The 25,010-nt window shown below is 41.4% G+C and overlaps 2 protein-coding genes across 2 annotated transcripts; one reads left to right on the top strand and one right to left on the bottom strand.

Annotated features, from left to right (window-relative positions):
* Nucleotides 1-70: 70 nt before the first annotated feature.
* Nucleotides 71-10,535, bottom strand: LOC108931673 (tetraspanin-3-like). The gene is made up of 7 exons (XM_018747633.2): nucleotides 10,339-10,535; nucleotides 6,562-6,753; nucleotides 6,125-6,199; nucleotides 5,395-5,496; nucleotides 4,759-4,911; nucleotides 3,824-3,907; nucleotides 71-2,915 (listed from the first exon to the last, which is right to left on the bottom strand). Exons 1-7 carry the CDS (start codon nucleotides 10,399-10,401, stop codon nucleotides 2,823-2,825), a joined length of 762 nt encoding a protein of 253 aa, XP_018603149.1. The 5' UTR covers nucleotides 10,402-10,535; the 3' UTR covers nucleotides 71-2,822.
* An 8,101-nt stretch (nucleotides 10,536-18,636) lies between these two features.
* Nucleotides 18,637-19,488, top strand: ch25hl1.1 (cholesterol 25-hydroxylase like 1, tandem duplicate 1). Its single transcript, XM_018747641.1, has one exon. The coding sequence runs from the start codon at nucleotides 18,637-18,639 to the stop codon at nucleotides 19,486-19,488; it is 852 nt and encodes a 283-aa protein (XP_018603157.1).
* Nucleotides 19,489-25,010: the final 5,522 nt, after the last annotated feature.

The raw sequence follows: 25,010 nt of genomic DNA, 5'->3' as shown, positions 1-25,010 counted from the left end.
TGTTTGTTTCTGAAATTTTTTAATTTCATGTTTTATTTGATCACACCCACACAGCGTATTTGAATTACAATTGTGACCCAGAAGCTGGTTTTAATTGCATGCAGTTACAGTAGCAGATATAGGCTGGTATATAAAAAGCTTCCTCACTATTCCACCTCTGAACATTTTTAAGAACACTGAATTTTATTTTTATTTCAATCTTTTTTTTTTCCTTTACTCTATATTATAAACAAATGTAATTAGAATTTGTAAATGTTCAGTGCTAATTTATTTACGTTACGATTACATTTATTCATTTAGCAGGCGCTTTTCTCCAATGTACGTCTCAAGACACACATCTCAAAGTACAATTAGTGCATTACATCGACAGTTGTACAGTTGTATTATATATGTATTAGAGTTTTATTAAGTTTTCTGGGTCTGTGAGTGAGTTATTGTGGAAATTTTGAAAAGGGTGAGCATAAACAGCCAGGCTTATATAAAAATAAATTTTCAAAACTAATGATTTCATAAATTACCATGATAGTATGTATGGACTGGCTTGAGGAACAGGAAAGCTATATGTCCCATTCTAATAAATAAATAAATAAATAGAAAATTAAAGCACAACAGTGTTAAACAGAGGATGCAAACACAACACTTGAGTATGCAAGCAAGGCTGTAGAGCGCCCAAATATAACCGAGAGGGTGGGTACGCGGTTCCCACAATGCACTGTCTCAGTCACTTTTGCAAAGCTGTTTGATGCCATTTTCCACTTTGGCCTCAGTTCACTGCGCTGAGCTGAATGTTGCCGGGCAGGCAGGATGCTACAGACCAGATTAAAGAATCTGAATCAGTTAACAGTAAGTGGTATTAATAATCACAGACAGGATAAGTGAAACCAGATATTAGGTGACCAAATCACAGGGAATGAGTAATAAATCAGACCAAATCTGTAAATGACTACTCTTTCAGAAATGTTGATAAATGTTACATCTTATAATACAGGAATCTTCAGCATTTCAGCATTTTAAACTCTGGTTTTGGTTTGGCTTTCATCTATTAAAAAAAGTCTATATTTTGTGCCATGATTATCACTGCAGCACTACGCTCTCACTGCATAAAAGTTTACTCACTCATGTTTCCGGTGTCCAGACATAACAGCCAGCAAACTTAGAGCCCACAAAGCAGACGTTGTTGCTTAGGGAACCTACAGGACTACTTGTTAAAACGGAACATGAATAAGAACACACATAGATCAACTGTCTGGTGACAGGGCAGTGTGATCCAGTTCCCACAAAGGTTTCCAATAACACAAAGCAGGGGCATTAATCAGATTAACTGAGCTGCGAAATAGAAGGGAAGAAGTTCAACATAACCAGCAGAGGTCAGTTCAAAGAAATATGTGGCAAAATATATCATGCACTCTAAAAATGGAACTATGTGTATATAATATGAGGCATTTTACTTTGTGATAACCTCCCCAGATCTGTTCAAGGTTCATTATTCTTGCGGGGGCATTGTGTACATGCATGAAGAACCAGTAAGTGGAAACCCGTCGTTCGAAAGCATGGGAAAGCAGCAACCTTTAACCCGTTCTGAGAGAAGGATAAGGATTAAGAATTGTCTGGTGTTTCTGTGACAGACAATGGGCTTTTGTGACTTTGCAGACAGTCCGAGGAGCCCTGGCTCACAGCGCTCAAAGGACTGTTGAAAAGAGCCATTTCTGCAGTGACACGGGGCCTGTAACTCACTACCACTGCGATTCTGGCTTCGTTCGTTCATAACATACTGGTAAGAAAATGGGCACAACCTAACAGATTGCTCTTCAGATAACTTTCTTCATTTCTACCATATGTAGGAGCAAAAACCTAGTAAACATTACATCAGCAGGCACTGTGAGATTCATCATATTGCACAGAGCTGACTTTTCGAAGGGCACCATACAGAAAGAACGGTTTTAAAAGCGCGCTACGGCCGGCAAAAAATATTGTCTTCGAAATGTAGCAAAGGGCAAAATTTAAAATCGTCGCACTGCCAAAAGTAATATTAGAAGAGTAGTTTATTTTTAATTTACAGAATATTTTCCTGAAATTATCATCCAACCTATTTACACAAACTTCAGTTCTACATCATGTGTTATTCTACATAGCTACATAGGTTCAAGTCAAATCTGATCTCTAACAGTCCACTTAACTTCACAGAGAAAAGCAAAATCAAAACTAATTTTCGAATAAAATATGTAGTGCATATTTGTTATTCCCAAAATTCAACTTCATACAAGTTTATCAGAGAGCTGTGACTCCTGTAGGTACAGTAAGAGAAATGAAGGATGACACTGAGTTCACATGTGTGACTGGACTGAACAAAAACTGCAGTCCTTCACTGGACTCCACGCTGGACATCGGCAATAGGCAGGGACGTGTCATTACTGAAAGCAAGTAGCACGAGCAAATCTCATTCATATGTACAGTACTTATGACAAAGATTTATAAAATATTCCCTACACATAGTGCAAACTGCCACATGAGGAAATAAGATATTCCAAATATAACTGTTCCATACAGTAGTTTACCAGCAGGAGCCCCCTCATATCTCCCTGCCCCAGCCCTATTCAAGGGCAGTGTTGCCAGACTATTTTTGAACGGAAAAAATATTTCAATACGGTTTGAGACGCTGGCAACCAGTATTTTACAATTACATTAAAATAGCAACTTATGAAGCATATAAATAAACAGATGTGTGCGATGTGATCCATTCCCACTCTGAAGAATGAATAGAGGGCAGCTGCCCAAAGTGACCCATCCATAGGGCTTGAACCTTGGGCATGGTGTGTGGTTCCTTAAGCATAAGTCCCACCACTGACGAGCAGCTCGTAAGCAGGGTCCTGACCTCTCCTGCAAAGCACCACACAGGCACAAAGCATGCCCAGCATCTGGGGGGAAAAAAAGAATGCGGTTACAGAGAGGTCTGAGAACAAACCCACGCTTTATCCTATTTCACAGTCGACGATTCCAGCACAGGGATACACTTACACTCTGCATTTTATGAGATGTTGATAAAAATGGAACTAAATCTTACAGAAAATGTTCAGGTCACTTTAGCTGATGTTTTTAACAGAACTTAGCCTGTGCAGTAATTGAGGGGTTAAGCCATATCATTAAACTTCAACAGACTGATGTAGTGGGTGAACTTAGGAACAATTTGAGTTACAAATACAACTACTTACCTATTTATACAGCTGGGAAATTTTTATTGGAGCAAATCTGGGTAAGTACCTTGCTCAAGGGTACTACAGCTGGAAGTGGGATTCAAACCTGTGAACTTGGGGTCCAAAGGAAGCAGCTCTAACCACTACACTACGAACTACTCTTCATGTAAATTAACGTCCCTTGCCACTACATAGCATGCTGGTCAAATGATATACGGGATAGTTAAGTGGCTCATACCAAAAGTCCTAATGTAATATTAACAAGACAAATTATTCCAAAACACCAACAGTCAGAAATTAAATCTGACATTTAATTAGTAGTTAAGGAGGGGCAGAATTCATTCAGAACTGCAACACTGACAGAGAAAGGTAACGTGTAAAAGCTACAGGTTGCTTTAACTCTAAATGCGCATCCAGTTCATCATCCATAAACCACTCATCTCACAACTATGTATATTTTGTCCGTGGACACACAAAGCAGCAGATATATACAAGCAAGTTATCTGATTTAAAATACTGTCCGATTCATATTCATCTTTACATTTAATTAAAAATACAAAGTGTTTCCACACCCCATCTTTAAAAGAAATGTTTTACTATTCTGTGCAGTTTCTTGAAGAAATGTTTATTACCTGTATGGAAGCAAACGTCAGTGCAGCCCAGATGACATACATCATAATCTCCTTTAATTTCTTCACAACAAGGGCTTCGCAACCCTAGAGAAACAAATATATCCGAATAAAACCAAAAGCAGGAATACTCAAAACTTCCCAACTTCACATGTTCTCACCGTGTCCGCGTGAGTTTCCTGCGAGCGCTCTAGTTTTCTCGCACTCCAAAGGTGTTTCAGGTGAATTAGTGATTCTAAAAAAATTACTCATAGTCCGTGTGTGTGTGTGTGTGTGTGTGTGTGTGTGTGTGTGTGTGTGTGTGTGTGTGTGTGTGTGTGTCATTGCTGTGGTGTGTTAACGAGTGAACAACTGCACGGAATTTAGTGCAGTGCATCTAACACAGTAAGCTGCCTTTGGAAAAGGTGTCATCCACATACTTGATTTAATAACTAGTACACGTCAATTTCGAGAAAAGTCTATGCTAATATATGTAAATGTACTTTCAATGTCAAAAACCCAAGAAAGCTGGGAACCGAGCAGAAGGAAATGCGACTAGTACTTCCCAGTGCAGCCCGATACCGCAAGGCCTGGACAACCTTCTAGCTGAAGGCTTGCAAAGCACAGTCAAATTAAGAAATGCTCCCGATTCAAGGTAATGTTCTTCTGTACCTTTGAGCAAACCCACTCACTAACTGCATCAATATGACTCACATGCAGTATAGGACAGAGTGGAGAGTATGCAAAGTGAAAATGGCTGAGATTGAAGTTGAGTAATGAAGCATGAGCATCACTCAAAGTTTTTTTTTAAATCTATGTTTATCTTGATATCAGGAGCATGAGAACTACACCCAGCCCACTAAATACAACGAGTTACAGGACTACTGTACTAAGCCTTAGCTTGACCACAACACATGTCAACTTTTCCCACATATTCAAGGACTACCCAAGACCCCTACCTCAGGGTAGAGGTCTCCTGGACGTGCGAGGGAGCCGGTACAGTTGACGACAGCAGGTCTGCAGCAACTGACCGGGACACTATTGTTCCTCGACTCCTTGAACCAACGCGTGGTCCTCCAGTCTGAGTAGTTGTGAATGCCACAGCAATGGAGCTGGGAGAAAAATGATACTGTAAGCAAAGGCGTGGTGTAACGCCGTGCACAGCACACAGTAGCGCACTGTCGTTGATCAAGTTACACTTTACATAAGACAGACAAACATTAGAAATAATATCCACAGATTCATTTCATATAGGTGGCACAGTGGTACAGAGGTTAACAATGGTGCAGCACAGCTCTTGGGTGTGAACCGGCATCTGAATCATCTCACTCTGGGTAAAGCTTGAATGTTCTCCCTGTATTGCCTCAAAGTGCTCCCATTTCCTCCCACACTTCAAATGCGCGTGTTTGAAGTTAAACCGGTGACTCTAAACGGCCCATAGCGTGTCTCTCTCTCCTGGCACCCTATTCAGGGTGTACCCAGTCAAGCCTAGCATTGATAAGTGGCTGCTGATAATAATGTTTTCATAATCATGCAATAATAATGATGGCAATAATATTAGTTCAAATAATGATGCAAGTGTGACGAACTCTTACTTGTCTCTGTACGTAGTCAATGGCACGGCTGGGAGCATCTGTGTTCGTTCCGTTGTATTCATCGTACACCTTGTGGATGGAGGAATCAACCTCGTCTTCCACCTACAAAATAAATCACGCCTTAGTTCCTAGGTGCCGTGTGATCTTGCCTCTGGTTAATTACCAAAGCTGTTACACTGTTACCTGGCAGCAGATTTCAGCAAAGCTGCTGCTCTCCATGTCGAGAGAGTAGATAGTCATACATGACCTCAAAGCATTATCTGACAGTTGTCTGGAGGAGTAGATCATTAAAAAAGGAAAGATGTTTACTGTAAACTTACAGAAGATTGGCTTAACACTTTGTGTCACAATAGCCCTAAGATTTGAAATATGAGTGAAAACAGATTGCTGAGTCAGCAAAGGTCTCCTGACGAAGGTCCCCCGATTACCGAACAATGTATGGATATAACTGACACTGCATCACTGCATATCAGCTCAAACGACAACTGTGGGCATAGCATTAAGGACAATCACACGCTCCTCCAACAGTCACCGTGGATTCCGCAGACACACCGACGCTAACACTTTTAGGGAATCCAAATTAGGGTCTTCTGTCACTAAATCAAACATCCATTTACATGCCGAATATTAACAAAGTAACATCTCTGACCAATTCTACGTGCTGGAAGTGACTGACCGAAACTTAAAGCCAAGCCTACTTTCAATATTTGCCCAAAGACGCGGCACTCACCTTTGCTCTGTAAATATAACCGAGAACAACCACAACCACTTCAGTGACAAACACCAGCAGTAGAATGATCACAAACTGTGGAAGAGAAAAAAAAAAAAAACACACATGAACGGAAGAGAGCAAGGGAGTCGGAGAACGGAAGCATTCAAGAAAGCACCTGAAAATGCACGTCTGTAACAGTCAGCACACCGTGTCCCTGAGTGTAAGCAGACAGTTCCTGCGCCCACACCACCAAAGCTTGATCAGGTGAACGAACGCAACTTTGATCACAGTAACAGGACTTCTCTAGGGTTTGAGGAACATTGGAGCACGCAGATGAGCAGGCGGTGGAATTTCGAGGCACGCGGAGCGGCTGTGAGGGCGCGCTGTTCGCAGGCGTCGCGAGAGCCGTTCACACGCACTGTAGCAGTGTGTTAAGTCTGGCAGAGTTGACTTACAGCAGCCAGGCCGCAGCGGCTCTCCCGTATTGTGGCGCAGCAGCCAACGAGCCCAATGACAAACAGGAGTGTCCCAACAGCGATGATGATCACCGCAGGGATGAGTGTGTAGACGTCCTCGAAGAAGTGCTCATAATCGTCGTACGTGATGAAGACGTAGGCACCGACATAGCAGAGAATCCCAGCCGCGGCCTGCAGAAACAGAAGGCAAACATTTACTAGCAGCAATGATAAGACGAAGATTTTCTTAATGATAATCTTAGAAAAAAATTATACTGTACTGTGCAAATTTACAAGATAAATTGGTCAAATTTGCATTGAATTTAATAATGCATTTCTAAATTCAATCATTCTGAATTAGTTTTAACTAACACACGTGGAAGTTATTATAGTGAAAAGTCCTTTTTTATTATAACCATCAGTTTTTTATCGAACCTGAACCGAAAATAACTAGAGAGACATCTGTATTAGAGAAATTATGGAGAGATACAGTTGTGCTCATAACCTAAGAAACCGCTGTCAGTTCTGTGGCTTTCGCTGGCTTCCGTCACAGTGCGGTAAACCGAACTCAACGGACTAATTGAGGGATGGATCAGCTACTAGACTGGGGTCTAAAGCATGAAAAGCGTTTGTTATTTACCAGTTCGTGCAAGAAATACACCTATAACTCTCCGTTATCAAGTACAGAGGAATTTCAATTTACACAAATGACTGCTGGAAACGTGTCTTTTTGTCTTAAACAATTTTTAACCCCACAGAAAACAAGGGTAAATGCTATAGTTGTGTTCGGCACGCATCATTTTGACCCTACTTACACCCTGTGGAGTTCCCTGCACGATTTGAATCACTAGCAACGCTTTCACCCTTAGCAGGATGCTTGCAAGCCACGTTCACACAAACTGCACACAAAACTGTTTACAGCGCATGTAACACCTTGGCTGTAGCATGGCCTTCGGCACACTGAGGCTGAGACAACAGAGGCACGGTGTACCAGGATATTACCGATGCGTTTCCCGCAGCGTAACCCCTTGTCAAATGCAAGGTGGAGGTGGTGCAGAGCCTATACTGGAAGCAAAGAGCATGAGGCAGGGCACATTCTGGATAGGAGGGCTGCCAACTGCAGGATGCAAAATATTCCCTGAAAAACTGGAAATAAAAGCATATCTGACCCATTATGCACTGAGACAAGTTATTGTCAGTCTATTTTCTAACAAACATGAGATTAAAAACATCACACGATCCAAAAAAAGCATGTGACCCTTTCCCAATTTTATCTATTTTTGCAGCTTTTTTGACATTAAATTTGACGCTTCTATCAGTTCTAGCAGCATAGGAACGGGGCCTGAGACAGGAAAGAAGATATCAGTACTGTCTGTCATTTCCTTTGTGTGACTTTATTATTGCCAAGCAACATGTTTTAAAATAAGTAAATCTGAAATAAAATTTGTTAACTAAGACGGCTCCATAATGATGCCTGCGATAGGAATGGATGCGTCACAAGCTAAATTTATCAAGCATCATTCATTACATATCATTTTGACATTTACCTGACACTTTTCTCCAAAGTGACTTACAATTATTTACCCATTTATACAGCTGGTAATTTTACTAGAGCAATTCAGGGTAAGTACCTTGCTTAAGGGTACTACAGCTGGAGGTGAGGCTCAAACCTGCAACCTTTGGGTCCAAAGGCAGTTGCTCTAACCACTACACTACCCCCTCCTCTTGGCACATTGACAACCATAACAAGTTAACAGGTTAAACAACATTCAATACTCAAACCCCTTCTCTAACAGGGTAAACTGATTAAATTAATTTCCATCATGAGGAAACTGAATCAACATTATTTGTTATTGTTATATAAAAGACATGTCTATTTGCTACCTTTATATTCTAAGATGTGATGATTATTATAGTCTTGTGCGTTATGCTGAATGCACCCTTCTGTAACTAAAGATGAAGGAAAAAGTGTGAGCTAAATGCTGAAACAATTAGCCACCAAGAGAAAAATTTTCAGGAAAAATTAGTATCGACTAACCAAGGGAACTGTCCATTTACATTGAAATATAATTCTTGTTCAACCCTTTTCAGGCAGATGCTGCAAATTAGCATCAGCTCGTACTGATTTTTTTCTACTGCTAGTATTAGTTTGGCCCCGAGAGGGTTAATACTGACACCTTTGTCAAACAAGAAATGTGCATTACCTGTGAAAACCACATACAAATCTGCGTTTAATGGCATCCAGTGAGCTCAACAGTTTTTTGTTCCTGCAGGTCGAATAAGTCAGCTAGTAGCAAGACGGATATCCTCAAGTGCTGAGGCTCCGCCTTCACTTTATAGGTTCATTTATGGCAGCTATTTACAGTCAGTCGCAAATAATTTATATATATATATATATATATATATATATATATATATTATATAAAAAAAAAAAATTTCAAGCTCAACATCATGGTACAACCACGATGTAACCGGGTGGCCCAGAATCTCAGTTTGAAAGGTAAAATTATACCATGGCTATACATTAAAAAAGTGTGTGTGCGCACACGTTGCTGGAAGGTTCCTGAGCTTCTCACACATGGTCCTAGTATGGATTACTATAAATGAGTAACTTGTTTAGATCTTTAAATATATCACATTATCCATCCAAGCTTCTGAGCGTCAGTAGAAACAAACTCCTAAAGCAGAGCCCTGCTGCCTTCACACAGAAACAGTGTTCATCTCCTGGGTGGTGTTCACACGCCTCCATTGGTACTGCAAACAGCCTCTTCCTCCACGCAGCAAACCACGTGGCTGCAACTCAGTACTTCAGGGCTACGCAAGCAACTAGGATTGTGACCATGGTATTATTGTCAGTTCCAGCATCTCAGAAAGAGGTACGCTCCTGACATTTTCACACTTCGCAGCATCTAGAGTTTACAAAGAAAACACGGATCCTTCCGGCAGGATATGTGCCACAAAGCGCACACCATCGCAAGGTGGTGCCAGGATAATGTAATGGAGTTCACTTAACTCATTTACATATTACATGACATTTATTTATTTAGTAGATGCTTTTCTGCAAAGCAACTTCCAGTGAACAGCATGTCTTTGGACCGTGGGAGGAAACCCACACAGACATGGGAAGAACATGCAAACTCCACACAGACTGAGCGGGGATCGAACCCACGTCCTCTTGCACCACCTCTCGCTATGCTACCGTGCCGCCCGGTACTCCACCGTACTCCAGTGTCCTGTACTGTACACTCCCCAGCGCCATGGGTGAAACCGGGGGTTCGCAACAATGAATGTGGCCTGACTGGACAGGTCAGGTGTACCTCGGAGTAGTGGCCACGTAACGCGATCATGATGTACAACAGCAAAGGGAACGAGTTTCACATGATCCATGCAAGAAGACGCTAATGAAAGTTTTTTTTTCTCCTTTTTTTCTTTTTTTAATACAATCATTGCTATGTGCAATATGATTTCATACTGCTGACTCCGCGAACGCGGCCATGCCATGGCATTCGTAATAGATCACGGCGACTTCGTGTTCTGCACGAACAAAGACGGGGGACTGGAGACCCCCCGTGCGGCCCGGCCAAAGCTTGGGCATCGCGCACGGGGTCAGCCCTCCTGCACGAGCTCGCGCGGACCGTTACGGGCACGCGCAATCAGCAGAATCCGTGAGTGTGTGTGTGTGTGTGTGTGTCTCGGCACCTCACGCCCGGCTAATCCTACTAGGCTAGTGTGACCGAATAGACGCCGTCGGATCGCCGCCGGACGCCTCCAGCTCACCCAAAAAATGAGGTTGAGAAAAACCAGCACTGTCTTCGAGGAAGTAATGCCACACTGGCCCATGTCGTCCTGCGGATTTCTCTGCCGATTTCTTTCTCTCTACTGTGCTAAAATGGCTGTCGTGCTCCCCGTCCCGCTGTGGCGCGGTCCCGCGGCGAGTCTCCTCTGTCTCTGCGAGGCCGGCTGGACACGCGCCACGTGACGCGATGAGCTCATCGCGTTTGCGGCGGTGCGTTCCCCAGAAGCAGAGAATTGTGGGATTGAAGTTTGGCTGTAGTAGGGAATGGCTTTGCTAAGGAAAAATCATGTAGAAGGAGGTTCAGTTATTTCTGAGAACCACACAGTTGTGTTGTGTGTGCATGATGAGCGCAAATTGTACCCTACAGCTACGCTTACCATGGTCAAGGATTATGTGTTTTTGCTGAAGGCTGGGTGGTGGATAACCTGCCAATGAAAGTAATCCTGGCAAGTGATCCAGTTTTAACTGGTCAGCTTTCATTCTCTGTTGTTACAAGGTCACAAACTTTCGCTGAGCTTGAGCCCTTACAGTGCAGGGGGGGAGTTTTAAGGGTCCTCATAAATGGAGGTGAGAGAAGCGGTTGGGTACCACTGAACACGTAGGAGAGAATCCAGACCATGTTACAGATCACAAGTGGGCGATACCTGATCATACACTGTACATCTCTTGCAAATGTCTGACTGTATTCTTGCATCTTTGTTTGATTGACTTGATGGAAACACAAAAGCTGACAATGGAGAACACTGCATTCTAGTTTATGGCATCTTGTTCATGGAAGGGGATGGAGGAAAATACGGTTGTTCCAACATGTTGCAGACCTGTTGTTTTACACCTTGCACACACTCATCCGATGCGGTTCTGCTTGCCAGTGGTCTGAGGTTGGAGGATCTCCACAGTCCTGGAACAAACTGTTAAGATTCTCTGACTTTCCTGGACTTTGTCCAGCCTGACTGGCTTACCTTGTAGGATATCAGTCCCATCGGTTTGATGATGGCGTAGGGTCTCTGCCACTGAGGTGAAAACTAATTTTTCACTGTCTGCACTAGTAACAAGCATTTAGTCTCCAATTTTGAACTCCCAAGGCTGGATTATCTGGGAACGTTTTCTCTATGTGCTCCTGCACTTCCGCAATGTGCTCAACCACACTCCGCTGGTGACTGGGGTGGGTCTCCCAAGCTTTCTTCACTTTGTTTAGCAATCCCCCGGTTCAATGAGTGTACAGCAGAAAACCAGGTGGACTGCGGAACCTCTTTGATAGAACCAAGCCAGTCTGTCTGAGAATGGTGCACTGTGGTCTGCACCCATTTTACTCTCAACAAGTGGCAGAGGCCCTGCATTATCCAAGACATAATTGTTGTACCCTGATTTATGAGAATTTATTATTTACTTATTCTATTTGCCAAACTCATCTTGCCCATTCCTGAGTGTGGCAGGAGGTCAACATGCCATTGGAGAAAAACTCAGAGGATTTCAACTGCTACTCAGCACACGACTGCTGCGTGCCTTCCTGTTGACAGTTTGTGAATCCCCAAATATCTAAAACAAATCATGCAGCATTCAGTTCACTTCACACACATCATCTGAAACCGCTTGTCCTATACAGGGATGAGTGTGATTCTCTGCTATGTCGGTGCCTACGTCTTCATTATGAGAGTGTGTTCCACTGATGTATGGATGAGTGACCCAGTGTAAGTAGTGTATCTAGCAGTGTAAGTCACCTTGGTGAATAAGGTGTGCGGGCTAGTAACACTACATAGTACCTGTTGTAAGTTGCTTTGGAGAAAAATGTCTGCTAAGTGAATAAATGTAAATGTGGCTGCTTACCCCTCCTGGACATCTTAGTTTATAACTAATAATAGCATTGTTGCTGTATGATAATTCGATTTCCCAGTTCACCAAGGTACATCTTGTCCATCATGGCAATGGGTCATCAACTTCAGTCAGCACGGGGGGGGGGCTCGTGTGATGGCCAGCCAGCCCCCTCAGATCTTATTGTAGGGAAACGATGCTCACAAGAAGAAATTAGACAGTTTAATACATTTTAATACAGAGGTGGAAAAAACAGAAACAGAGCCAAGTGGAATGAAATTTGTTAGTGATATGCCTGCGTGAACATATACATCTTTAGTCTGGATTTAAAGACTGAGACAGATGGGGCATTTTTGACAGTAACTGGTAGACTATTCCACAGTTTTGGTGCTCTATAGCTAAAACTGCAAGGAATTTCCTACTCTAGGTACCTTCAGATGAAATCTGAAGACTCAGAATTGCTTTTAAATTACACACTTGTACTCTTCCTTTCTTTGTAATTCCTCTCATCATTTTACAGTTATTTGTATTGTAATCTCTTTGTATTAATTTGCTGTTTAACTTTGTTGTTGTCTTGATTTTTTTATGCTGACATTGTGATTTTGTTCTTATTGTTTTATTATTGCATTGTATTACCTTTATTTTAACTGTAAATCACTTAAACTGCTTTTTGAGTCACTTTATATAATAAAGTATTTATTATTCTTTTTCTTCTTATTATTATTATTATTATTACACTAGTGAGCTTATAACATGGCCTGTTTGTGGCTTACTGAATATACTTCATTTTTTTAAATCAGTTTTAATCAAATTTACTAATTAAAATGAATGACTATTTTGTGACCCTCACAGACATTTGCAAAAATGTAAGTATCCACAAAATCACGTAAAAGGTTGCTTTGGCGTGATTTGTCAAATTAAACAGAAATCCACCGAGGAGTGCAGATTAGAAAAAAGGTTTAGCGAGGTTTGACCTACATTCATTCATATTTCTGGAGCATGGGGCTTAGTGAAATTTTGAGACATCCTAATTATTTTCTGTCGAGACATCTTGTCATATTTAATTGTATACATGCATCAGAGTTCATAAAAACTGCCATTCAAATCCCAGACAAACAAAACACACTAAAAACCACCCTGAATATAGTGCCTGACAACAAGAACCAGGCATTTTGACATAATTTTTTTTGCATTTCTTGTTAGTGAATTAAACTAGTCTTTTTTTACACTGACTTTAAGCACACACACACACACACACACTTGCTGGAGCTACTTATCCCAAGCAGGGTCAGGGCAAACCAGAGCCTAACCTAGCAACACAGGGTGCAAGGCTGGAGGGGGAGGGGACACACCCAGGACGGGACACCAGTCTGTCGCAAGGCACTCCAAGCAGGACTCGAACCCCAGACCCACCGGAAAGCAGGACCCAGCCAAACCCACTGCGCCACCACACCCCCTTGAGTTCAATCAGCAACCTGTATATAAGCATTTGCTTTGAGAGACATTTACACTTTCAGCTGTATTAGAAATGTGCACATTTTTACTTGTATCCATGCCACTGTATTAATCAATAGCAGCTTTCATGTTTGAAAAATTAAATATTAGGAATTAAAATTAACGAAAGGCAGGGAAATGAAGCATAAATAAAATTGGAAAGATGTCATAAAATGTTCAAATCACTTTTCACAGAAGTCTCACTAATAAAAGGTTAAATAGTACAATTAACCAATAATGTAAATAATGTAAATAATGCCAATAATGCTTTTTTAAAAAAAATGAATGGGGGTCAGTCGGTTTGTAGGTAGGGAAAAAAACTAGTGCATAGACGCGGGACAAGCAAATACCTGTCTGCTTGATGAAAACCAGTTCTGTAGTCTAGAATGTACTTAACCTGAATTTCTTCAGTAAATTTCTAGTAGCATAAAAGGGTAATTTTTTCAGTCCTGCAGGCCCTCTGGATTAAAATGTCTGGTACTCAAATAAACAAGACTGAGTACAAAAGGAAAGTAGTTTATCCCAGATTAAATTTTTTTAGTGGTAGTGCGGTCTGAGTTGCATTAAAACACAAAGTTTGGTTTGGACTGTCACCAGGACTCGGTGGAGGGCTAGAGACAGCAGTTAACAGGGTTACAAACAGGAAAGGAACTGAGCCTCAAACCAAAACTAGATAAAGAAAAAAATTATCAAGATCTACTAAAACAGAGAAGGAGATAAATAAGAAAACCTAACACCTAAGAAAGGAAAAGCCTGTGTAAAATGAACAGTGCAGATTATGAAGAAAACTGATGGTTCTACACTAGTGTGGTTAAGATAGTTTAGCAGTATCCCATTATGCTTAAAGTCATGTCCAACACATCGAAGCCATAACTCGATCCTGCAGATACCTCCTTTATAACATTCACAAGGACTTCCCATATTTTAGAATATAATCCACAAAACTCCTAGTCCAGGCCATGGCAAAATCCTACTTGGACTACTACAGCTCTCTTCTGTCTGGTTTTTTTTTGCCTTTGCTATTGAACCTCTCAAGCTGATTTAGGATGCCATGCCCTACATTGCTTCTGACCTACCAAGGTATTCCGATATAACTCCCCGCCTCATCTTCTTCCATTGGTGTCCTGCTTACTCCTATTTCCTGTTTAGAAGATGGTTAAAGAATCTGCCCCAAGATACCTGAAGGGCCTGATCATTTCCTACACCAGCAAGAGCACCTTTAGCTGTCAGATGGTCCCACAGTAGAGAGGTCTGAAATTTTCGAAATGTTCCCGGCTTTGGTTCTAATGTTGTGGAACGAGCTCCCCACAATTGCAGAGTCCCTTTCAACATTCATGAAAGGTCTCAACATGCATCTCATTTCAAGTCACTTCGCTTTGGACCTAACTGCTTCATAACCTCACTTTATGAATCTGTCACAGTCACCGCTGTTTTTCATGTAATTTGTGCCAAAACATGTGACACTGGAGAACCTGACTATGCTTCCACAACCACATCTGACTCCATAATTTTTGTTATAAAATGCATTTTAATTTACTCTTAATAGTACATCACTTCTGAGAAAAGCATCTGCTAAATGAATAAATGTGTCAAGAAAATGTAAATCTTTCCATCCTGCATTTCTGCAGCAGGCACTTAATGCAAGAGATAGTATCTGTTGCATTTGATGTGAATACATCTGAGCACAAAACATTATGTAGAGATTCTTAGGGCAACACTTCAAGAAGCCTGTGGAGTAAATATAATTTGCGCTAATATCTCATGTGGCAGCTTTATAGTGAGAACATTGCCACCCCATTGTTTCTATGACTTCCATCAAAGCCTGCTATATTACTACAAATTTACTGATGGGTTTTACCAATAAAAGTAACAATCAGAAAACCCTTAGTTTACAAGAACATCTCTTCATCCATAATTCTCCCTGCTGCTCCATGTGCTGAGAAATACACACACAAGCATTTTGTTCTACACGCACACAGAGCCTTAACCAGCAACATAGGGCACAAGGCCAGAGGGGAGGGGACACACCCAGGACGGGATGCCAGTCCATCGCAAGGCACCCCAAGCACGACTCAAACCCCAGACCTGCTAGAGAGCAGGATCCGGCCAAGCACGCTGCACCACCGCACCCCCCTGCATTTTGTTTTAACTACTTTTTATTTTGAATTCCATGAATTTCCAAGGTTTCATTACTTTGTGTTTACACATATCCATAGGATTAACTCCTTGTGTTAACCTGGTTAATGCTCGGTTAATATAGATATGCCTAAGGCTGAAGTGTCTATGAAAGTTAGGCCTAAGCCTTCATACATCCTAATGTGGACTAATGTCTTATAGTGCAGTATTTGGACGAACACTGAGATCCCCTACAGACTGGTTAATATAGTGTTTCTTTCCTCAGGAGAAGCGTAGCATTTGCCAGGAGAAATCAGCCAATGAAGGAATGTAATAGCAAGTGGACTCCCTGCTCCAGACTCAAAGGAAAAGGAAAACATCCAAGAGTACTGTCAGGAAAACCCAAGAAAGGACTATAAGCAAAAATACTAAAAGTGTAGTTATGTCTGATAGAGGCTGAATATTTCAAGTGTAACATCTCACAACAAATCTAATTGTCAACTGTAAAGTAACAGAGCATATCCAGTGATTTCAAAAACCCAAAATAGCTTAAAAGTTCAGCTCCTTGTAGAGGCCTTAGAAATGCAAAAGTGCAACGAAGGTTGTCATTGAGACACATTTCTTCAGTCCTCACCATTTCTGAAAGTAAGACAACCCTCCTACTGACACACACTGGTTAAGGCAAAGAAGTTATGGTTTGTGAGAAGGTGTGAGAACATACATATCATGTGGCCAAAGGAACACTTACAGAGCACGGACCCCCAGATCAAGATCAGCCCTGAAAACTAGAATGAATTTCAACATACTTCCGTGAGTAGGAAGGAAGGAAAATGTATGTAACTATAAGACCGTTTAAAGTTAAAACTGAAATAATTGGCAAAAGTCCTGATTATTCATCCATTTTAAGACATATATAGGATTGATGTACATATGTAGAAATACAGGCTTCCATCACACAACAGGCATCATTTGCTCCCGAAGATTATGTTGTAAAGAGTATTTTTGTAAAAAGACCACTTTTCCGAAGGTGTTGTCCGGGGATGTACGGGTGCGGCTAGGATTTCACCCTCCAGCCATAAAGTAAGTATAATTAGTAATTTCTTTATTTAAATTGAAGTGCTAAATAATATACTAGCAATATTACATTAGTAAAACAGGTTTTGCTCTTTGTCAAACTGGCTCTTTCTCCGATGTATTGCTCTGAACTGACCAAGTGAACATGAGCCAGTTCATGTTCTTTGGATTTGCTTGCCACAGTTGGCATGGAGGGTCCCCACTTAACTTTTCAAGCTGATTAAAAATCCTTAGAGGGAGATCTGCTTCCTCCCTGTACACATTAATATTTGGCCTCTGCGCAGGAAGACAACAGACGTCTGGAGGCACATTTTACCTAGACAGTTTGACACAGTTAGCCATAAATGTCTGGCACGTGTGGAAGCAAAAAAAAGAGTGCGAAAGAACATAACATTAAAGCCTTTGTAATAATGCAAGTCTGCAGCTGAGAAAAGTACAAACTGTTGTAACCAATTTAAAATATTTTTACTTTACAGAGGTGTAATAATTTGGGTATTTAAATATCATTTTCATATAGCGATTATATGGCACTTTACCTTTAACATACATTAAATGTTAATGTTCAACAAAACATTTGAATCATTACTACAGTGGTGCTCCAACTAATGCCTCTATAAGATATGATACATTTTGCATATTGTGGCAAAATTGTGTTTTATTGCTGTATTAAAGAGGGGGTGCGGTGGCGCAGTGGGTTGGACCACAGTCCTCCTCTCCAGTGGGTCTGGGGTTCAAGTCCCGCTTGGGGTGCCTTGCAACGGACTGGCGTCCCGTTCTTGGTGTGTCCCCTCCCCCTCCAGCCTTACGCCCTGTGTTGCCGGGTAGGCTCCGGTTCCCCGTGACCCCGTATGGGACGAGCGGTTCTGAAAATGTGTGTGTGTGTGTGTGTGTGCGCTGTATTAAATAAAACTGAATGTGTATAAAAGTTATTTTATAATTTTTTAATTGTATTATATAGTCACTTTTACATCCTGTTGTATGCAAAATATAACAGGAAATGAAAAGAGGCCTCCTCATAATAAATCTTGTTAATGTCTGTCTTACCAAATTTTGCCAGACTTTCTGGAAAAAGCTTTTATTTCTAAAGAAGTTTTTGTATGGAAAGGTGGGATCTTGACTGTCATTAGAGTTCTAAAGTGTAGGATGTATTACATTTAAAAGATTAATTTATTTCAATTAACACAATTCCACAAGTGAAAATATTTTTAAATCACAATTTAGAATTTTATTAAAATAAAGTGATGGAGATATTAGGTAATGTTTTTACAAACTGTAATAAATCCATTTTAATATGCATAATACATTTCATATTGAAATTCATTAATTTAACAGACGCTTTCCTCCAAAGCGACATACATCTCATAGTAAATACAATGTGTACATTACATTAGGAGAAAGAGACGTAGCTGCATAAAACTTTACAAGAATATCAACGATTCCTAATCACCTTCCTAGTAGTTTTTTTTAGATACATGTGAACATGACATTGCAGGAGCAGCTGAGTAAAGGATTGATCCGAGCTTGATCATGAACGTTAATATTAACAATTATTAAAAAGCTACACTAACCATCTCGTAAAAAAAGTTAAAATCAGTGTGCTAATAATTAAGTTCATGAGAAAAATGTGTTAATATCTAGGGTGCTGGTATCTGGCCAGAAGCTCATGATCCTTGTGGATTTGTTTTTGAGCGTCTGAGGCAGCAAGCTGCAGATTGTCTGGAGTCCACGTCATTAACTCAGCACTATAAGAGGGACAGCTTCACAGCGAAACTGCAGAAAACGGCAAGATGTGGAACGAGACCGAAGTTCCTCTGCTGCTGCCTACTTCAGCACCATCCGATCGCCTTCTGCAACCGCTATGGGACTATGTCCGATTCAACCACTTTGCTCTTGTTTCCTCGCCCTTTTTCCCAGTCTTACTGGCCTTTTCTGGGTACTTCTCCTTCAGCATCCCTTTCACCTTAATGGATCTGCTGGGTGAGGAAGTGCCCTTCTTTCACCGCTACAAGATACAGAAAGAACGGCGACCAACAGTGCAGATGATGATGAGAAGCTTTGGGAGGGCAATGTACAACCATGTGGTGTTTGTGATACCTGCCGTCCTCCTCAACAACTATTTCATGCCAATGCCTCCACTGCCTGCTTTGGCTCCCACTGTTCTGGAACTGCTGAGTGGCTTTCTGGGTGCCATGCTCCTCTTCGACACCCAGTACTTCATCTGGCACATGGTGCACCACAAGAACCGCCAGCTGTACAAATGGGTGCACGCCATTCACCATGACTATGTGGCACCCTTTTCTTGGTCTACACAGCACCTCAGCCCCATAGAGCTGATGACTGTGGGTTTCTGGAGCAACCTGGACCCCATAATGCTTCAATGCCACCCCCTGACAACATGGTTCACCACTGTCGTCAGTATCTGGATGTCTGTGGAAGACCATATTGGCTACGACTTGCCCTGGGCTCTCAACCACCTGGTTCCCTTTGGACTGTATGGGGGAGCACCTGCTCATGACATACACCATCAGAAACCCAACAGCAATTTTGCACCTTTCTTCAGCCACTGGGACAGGATTTTTGGAACAGGCACCAATATAGATAGGGCAACTCAGAAATACCTCCAACTCAAGGAAGAGTAAACAACAGCTTCAACTAATCTTTTAGATTTACATTTATTTATTTAGCAGATGCTTTTCTCCAAAGTGACTTCCAATGAACTCTATGTAGTGTTATCAGCTCACACACCTTATTCACCAAGGTGACTTAAACTGCTAGATACACTACTTACAATGGGTCACTCATCCATGCATCAGTTTTACCTTTGACTAATGTAATTCAATGCCTTGATTGTATTTGCTTGTATTTTCTACATAATAAAATGTTATTTTAACATTTTTCAATTCTGTGGCCTACTTTTTGCATTGAGGAGTACATAGACAATGTGTACTGACAAAATTTATTATTATTGTTGTTGTTGTTAAGGGTGGCACCGTGGTGCAGTGGGTAGAGTTGCTGCCTTGTAGCATTTGGGCTATTAAGGTATTAAAACTGGCTTAGTCTGTGTAGAGTTTGCATATTTACCCCGTGTTTGCATGGGTTTCCTCACACTGAGCAAAGACTTGTGTTTCAGGTGAAAAGAGACTCAAAGTTTCTCGTAGTGTAAATGAATGGGTGTGTGTTTGTATGCCTAGCAGATGACGGACTGGCATCCCATCCAGGATGTATTGTTCTTAGCCTGCATACTGTGCCTCTGGAACAGGCTCCACATTACCATGACCCTGACTTGGACAAGCAATTAACAATAGTGAGAGAGTAAACAAGTGATGATGATGATGAAGATGATTATTAATTACTATTATGTTTAGTCTGAACTTTTGTCAAAGGGAACTTACAGTGTCAGATTTGTCTTCAGCAAGGTCCTTGCAAGGCTGCAAGATAACAGTGAAATGATAATACAGGATCAAACATTGTGCTTTACTTTACACAAGATCAACCTCTGACTAAACCTGACAATCATCAAACCAATGCTATAACAGAAATTTATAGGTGAAGCCAACCTGTTAGAAAGAAATTACATGTAATAACAGAGGGAAATACTGTGACAAACACAGAAGCAATGTTTATAATGTTCCAGTATAATAAAAGACAAAGGACACTTTCAAAAGGTGGCCAAAAGTCAACTGACTGGTAGTACACTTCTTGTTGAGTGGAAACTAATTACGCGGCATGGGATCAAGAAGAAACATGAGAAAACCTTGAGTGTGTCCTTGAGGAGAGTAACTATAGAGAGAAGGCAGGCAGAAGCAAAGTGTTGGTTTTGTCAAGTGAGACTAGAGATAGGGAGGTGCCAAGTCACATAAGGTTCTGTATGTTAGGATGATGGATTTAAACTGGGTTCTGGCCATAATGGGAAATAAATGCAGAGACCAGAGCAGAGCAGTAGTATGAACATACTGAGTCATTGTAATTATTTGTCTAATGTCACACCAAGATGAAGGTGAAAGGGGTACAAATGGAAAATATTAATATTAGTGAATTTTAATTCTAATTAATATTAGTGAATTGTTTGCTTAAGATAAAAAAAAAGGCACGATTGCAAGACTTTTTCTCTTGCAGCCAGGTCTCGATGATGTTTATCTTTTCCCATGCAGCACTTTGACTCTACTTCAGATTGAAACTGTGTTGTGCAGCCATGTTAGCCACAGTTTTGCATTATCAAATACTGTATATAGTGCAACAGTACAACTTGGAATTTAAGCTTGAATATTCAGCGTATTACTAACTAATGGGGGAATTTGTCATGTCATAAACATGTAATTAAGATTTAGTGAGGATTGAGAGCTTAATAGTAGGAAAAGATATTGTACTAGAGCCTTAAATCGCATTAATTACAATAGCGTTAAACTGGAAAGCTTGTTAATTGTTAACACCAGAGAGGGAGAAATGTTGCATTTGAAAAGTAAAAACAAATTATAGTATTAGCATGGCATGCACGAGCCAAGACCATGCCATGTCCACCACCTGGACTATCATCTGCACCTGGGGAGGACATGAGCACCAGGTAAAGTACATAAGTCCCCAGGTATTTAAGTGGCCTTTGAGGAGAAAATGAATGAAGGAGACTGCGGAACCATGTGTGGTTGTTTGTTGTATATTGTAATGACCCGTGATACTGAGAGTTTGGGCGGGAAAACAGGTCTATTGTAAATAGTTGCACTGTGGGTAAGATGCAAATAAAGTGCTCAACCGCTGAGGGGACTTAAGGGGAATATAAGGGGGTGACTGTTTGCCAGCAGGAGGAAGATAAAGCCTAGGGGGTGCTAAGCAGACTGGGAAGGCTGGTGTGAGGTAAAGGGGTGTTTGGACCTGCAACATTATTTCCCTGTGAGTCACTGTTCCAATAAACATTGACATTGAACACTGCCTGTACATCCTTGTTCATCCCATCTGAACCCAGAGCGCTGTATGCTGCAATATTGTTGATGTTACCTACAATTTATTACCCATTTACATATCTGAGTAATTTTTACTGGAGCAATGAAAGGTAAGTACCTTGCTCAAGGGTTCTATGGCTGGAGGTAGGGCTTCAACCTATGGGTCCAAAGGCAGTAGTTGCAACCACTAAGCTACCAGCTGGCCTACTTGACAATAAAACTTGAAACTAAAGTGATGGTGGTAGACTTCTTAAGATCCAAGGGTCCATTGTGTTTAACGGCCATTGATGGTGAATAAGTAAAGATGGTGAGGACATACAATGCTTTTCTCCAAAGCAACTTCCAAGATTAATGCACCAACAATTATTTACCCATTTATACAGATAAACAATTTAGGATAAATACCTTGCTCAGGGCTACTATAGCTGGAGGCGGGATTCAAACTCGCAACCTTTCAATCTAAAGGCAGCCATTCTAATGACTATCGTACCCGCTTCCCCCTAAAAAAATTGTGATGTTAGATGTCAGCAAAGGTAAAATTTTAATTCTTCAAATTAAATGCAGATAACAGCAAACTGTTGTCTGGTTTATATTTCCTTGAAACAGTATGTCTTTTGCTTTTTCTGCTAGCTTGGACACGGTTTCATTTAATATGTATTAAAGTTTTATGTAATCTGTGCTATTTAAAAATAAACTGATCTGAATTGAATTTCATAACGAGAAGCAAACTGAAACACAAGCATTATTCATAGATTACTTGCAATATGAAGAGAAATACCTGTATAATAGTCCGTCCAGATTTAAATGATTTCATTCACTGTATTACTGAAATCTGAGCTACTGGAGAAATGTTATTGGTTTTGCTTTTTGGGTGCCAAAATTTCACATTTCACATTTAATCTTTCCTTAAATTTCTTTAAATTTTCTTTAAATTTATATTTAACCTTAAATTTTAACCTTAAATTTCACATTTAACCTCCACAAGATGTGGTCACACCCTGACAATGCTTCCAGCAAGAGAAGCAAAACGTTGGAACCAATGTCCCATACGCGATTTAATCCAGAAGAACAAAACCTCCAGTCAGTTGACTCTAACTGCGGAAGCCTACGGATTTTGATATAAATAATTCAGATTAAGGATTTCAGTCAGTAAGTGCATGGTCATTAGATTTAGGTATGGTATTGCATGTTTGACACATTCTGATTATTGGTAAGCATTTGAAATTGTGCCTGACAACACACACCATGAAACAATGTCTATTTATAGCCATACACAACATTACAGTTATGATAAGATATTAACAGTGAATCTGTTTGAGTGAGTCTGTGAGGTCAAGAGCAGCTTTAAATTACTCAGATTGTTGCTAAATTCTAAATCAGTGAATTTAGAGTCTCAATAAGTTTACAGTGTAGTGACTAGAGGATCCAAGTTTGAAGCCCATCTCCTACTGTAGTACCTACAAGCAATGTGTTGATCATGAATTCTTTCAGTAAAAATTTCCCAGCTGTATACATGACTAAATAACTAAGTTTCTTTTGAGAAAGTCACTAAATAATCTAATAGTTCACATACAGCAAAATGCAATAGTTTTAAATTAGGCGGTCCAGTACACATTGTACACTTGAAAAGTACACTAAAAGAGGTGGACAAAAATTTACATAAAAACTCTACGAGAAGGGATGAGTCTCCTGAAGCTGATTTATCCGGAGTTCCAGCAGCTTTGAAATAAGGTTTCAGCAAAAATGAAGTGAAACTTGTGTAGCACAGTTAAATATGTTTTTTATATACCCCAGAATTCTAATATTCCTATCTAATAGGAATATTATTAGGAATAATTAATAATTAATAGGAATATCACACAACAGAGACGATGTGTAGTGCCATGTAAAAAGTAAGTTAGTACTCCATTAGTTAATGAACAAAGTGAAAAAGAATGAATAAATTGGAAAAACACTACATCATATTCACAGTGGTGCTGCTGGCCCACAGCACCTGAGCTCTTCAGGTGTAGGCTTGAATACGGCTCTGACCAGGACAAGAGGTTAGTGAATATGATGGCTATTTTCTCTGTAGTTTTTTCATCAATCTCATAAAAGTCCATCCATCCATCCATCTTCCTCCGCTTTTATCCGGGGCCAGGTCGCAGGGGCAGCAGTCCGAGCAGAGTCCTCCAGACTTCCCTCTCCCCGCACACCTCCTCCAGTTCCTCTGGGGGAACCCCAAGGCGTTCCCAGGCCAGCTGGGAGACATAGTCTCTCCAACGTGTCCTGGGTCTGCCCCGAGGCCTCCTCCCAGCGGGACAAGCCCGGAACACCTCCCCAGGGAGGCGTCCAGGAGGCATCCGGAACAGATGCCCGAGCCACCTCAACTGGCTCCTCTCGATGCGGAGGAGCAGCGGCTCTACTCCGAGCTCCTCCCGGGTGACTGAGCTCCTCACCCTATCCCTAAGGGTGTGCCCAGCCACTCTGCGGAGGAAACTCATTTCTGCCGCTTGTATCCGCGATCTCATTCTTTCGGTCATGATCCAGAGTTCATGACCATAGGTGAGGGTAGGAACGTAGATCGACCGGTAAATTGAGAGCTTCGCCTTACGACTCAGCTCCCTCTTCACCACAACAGACCGGTACAATGACCGCATTACTGCGGACACCGCACCGATCCGTCTGTCAACCTGCCGCTCCATTTTTCCCTCACTCGTGAACAAGACCCCGAGATACTTAAACTCCTCCACTTTAGGGAGCAACTCCCCCCTAACCCGGAGGGGGCAATCCACCTTTTTCCGACTGAGAACCATGGCCTCGGATTTGGAGGTGCTGATTCTCATCCCCGCCGCTTCGCACTCGGCTGCAAACCTCCCCAGTGCACGCTGCAGGTCTTGACTTGATGAAGCCAACAGGACTACATCGTCCGCAAAAAGCAGAGACGAGATTCTGCGGCCACCAAAACAGACACCCTCCGTTCCCTGACTGCGCCTAGAAATTCTGTCCATAAAGATAATGAACAGAATCGGTGACAAAGGGCAGCCCTGGCGGAGTCCAACATGCACCGGGAACAGGTCTGACTTACTGCCGGCAATGCGAACCAAGCTCCTGCTCCGGTCATACAGGGAACGAACAGCCCGTAGCAACGAGCCCCGAACCCCATAATCCCGAAGCACCCCCCACAGGATGCCACGAGGGACACGGTCGAATGCCTTCTCCAGGTCCACAAAACACATATGGACTGG

Source organism: Scleropages formosus, chromosome 7 (assembly GCF_900964775.1).
Source record: "Scleropages formosus chromosome 7, fSclFor1.1, whole genome shotgun sequence".
NCBI lineage: Eukaryota > Metazoa > Chordata > Actinopteri > Osteoglossiformes > Osteoglossidae > Scleropages > Scleropages formosus.
The sequence above is the reverse complement of the archived record's forward strand: the minus strand, read 5'-3'. Positions and strand labels throughout refer to the sequence as shown.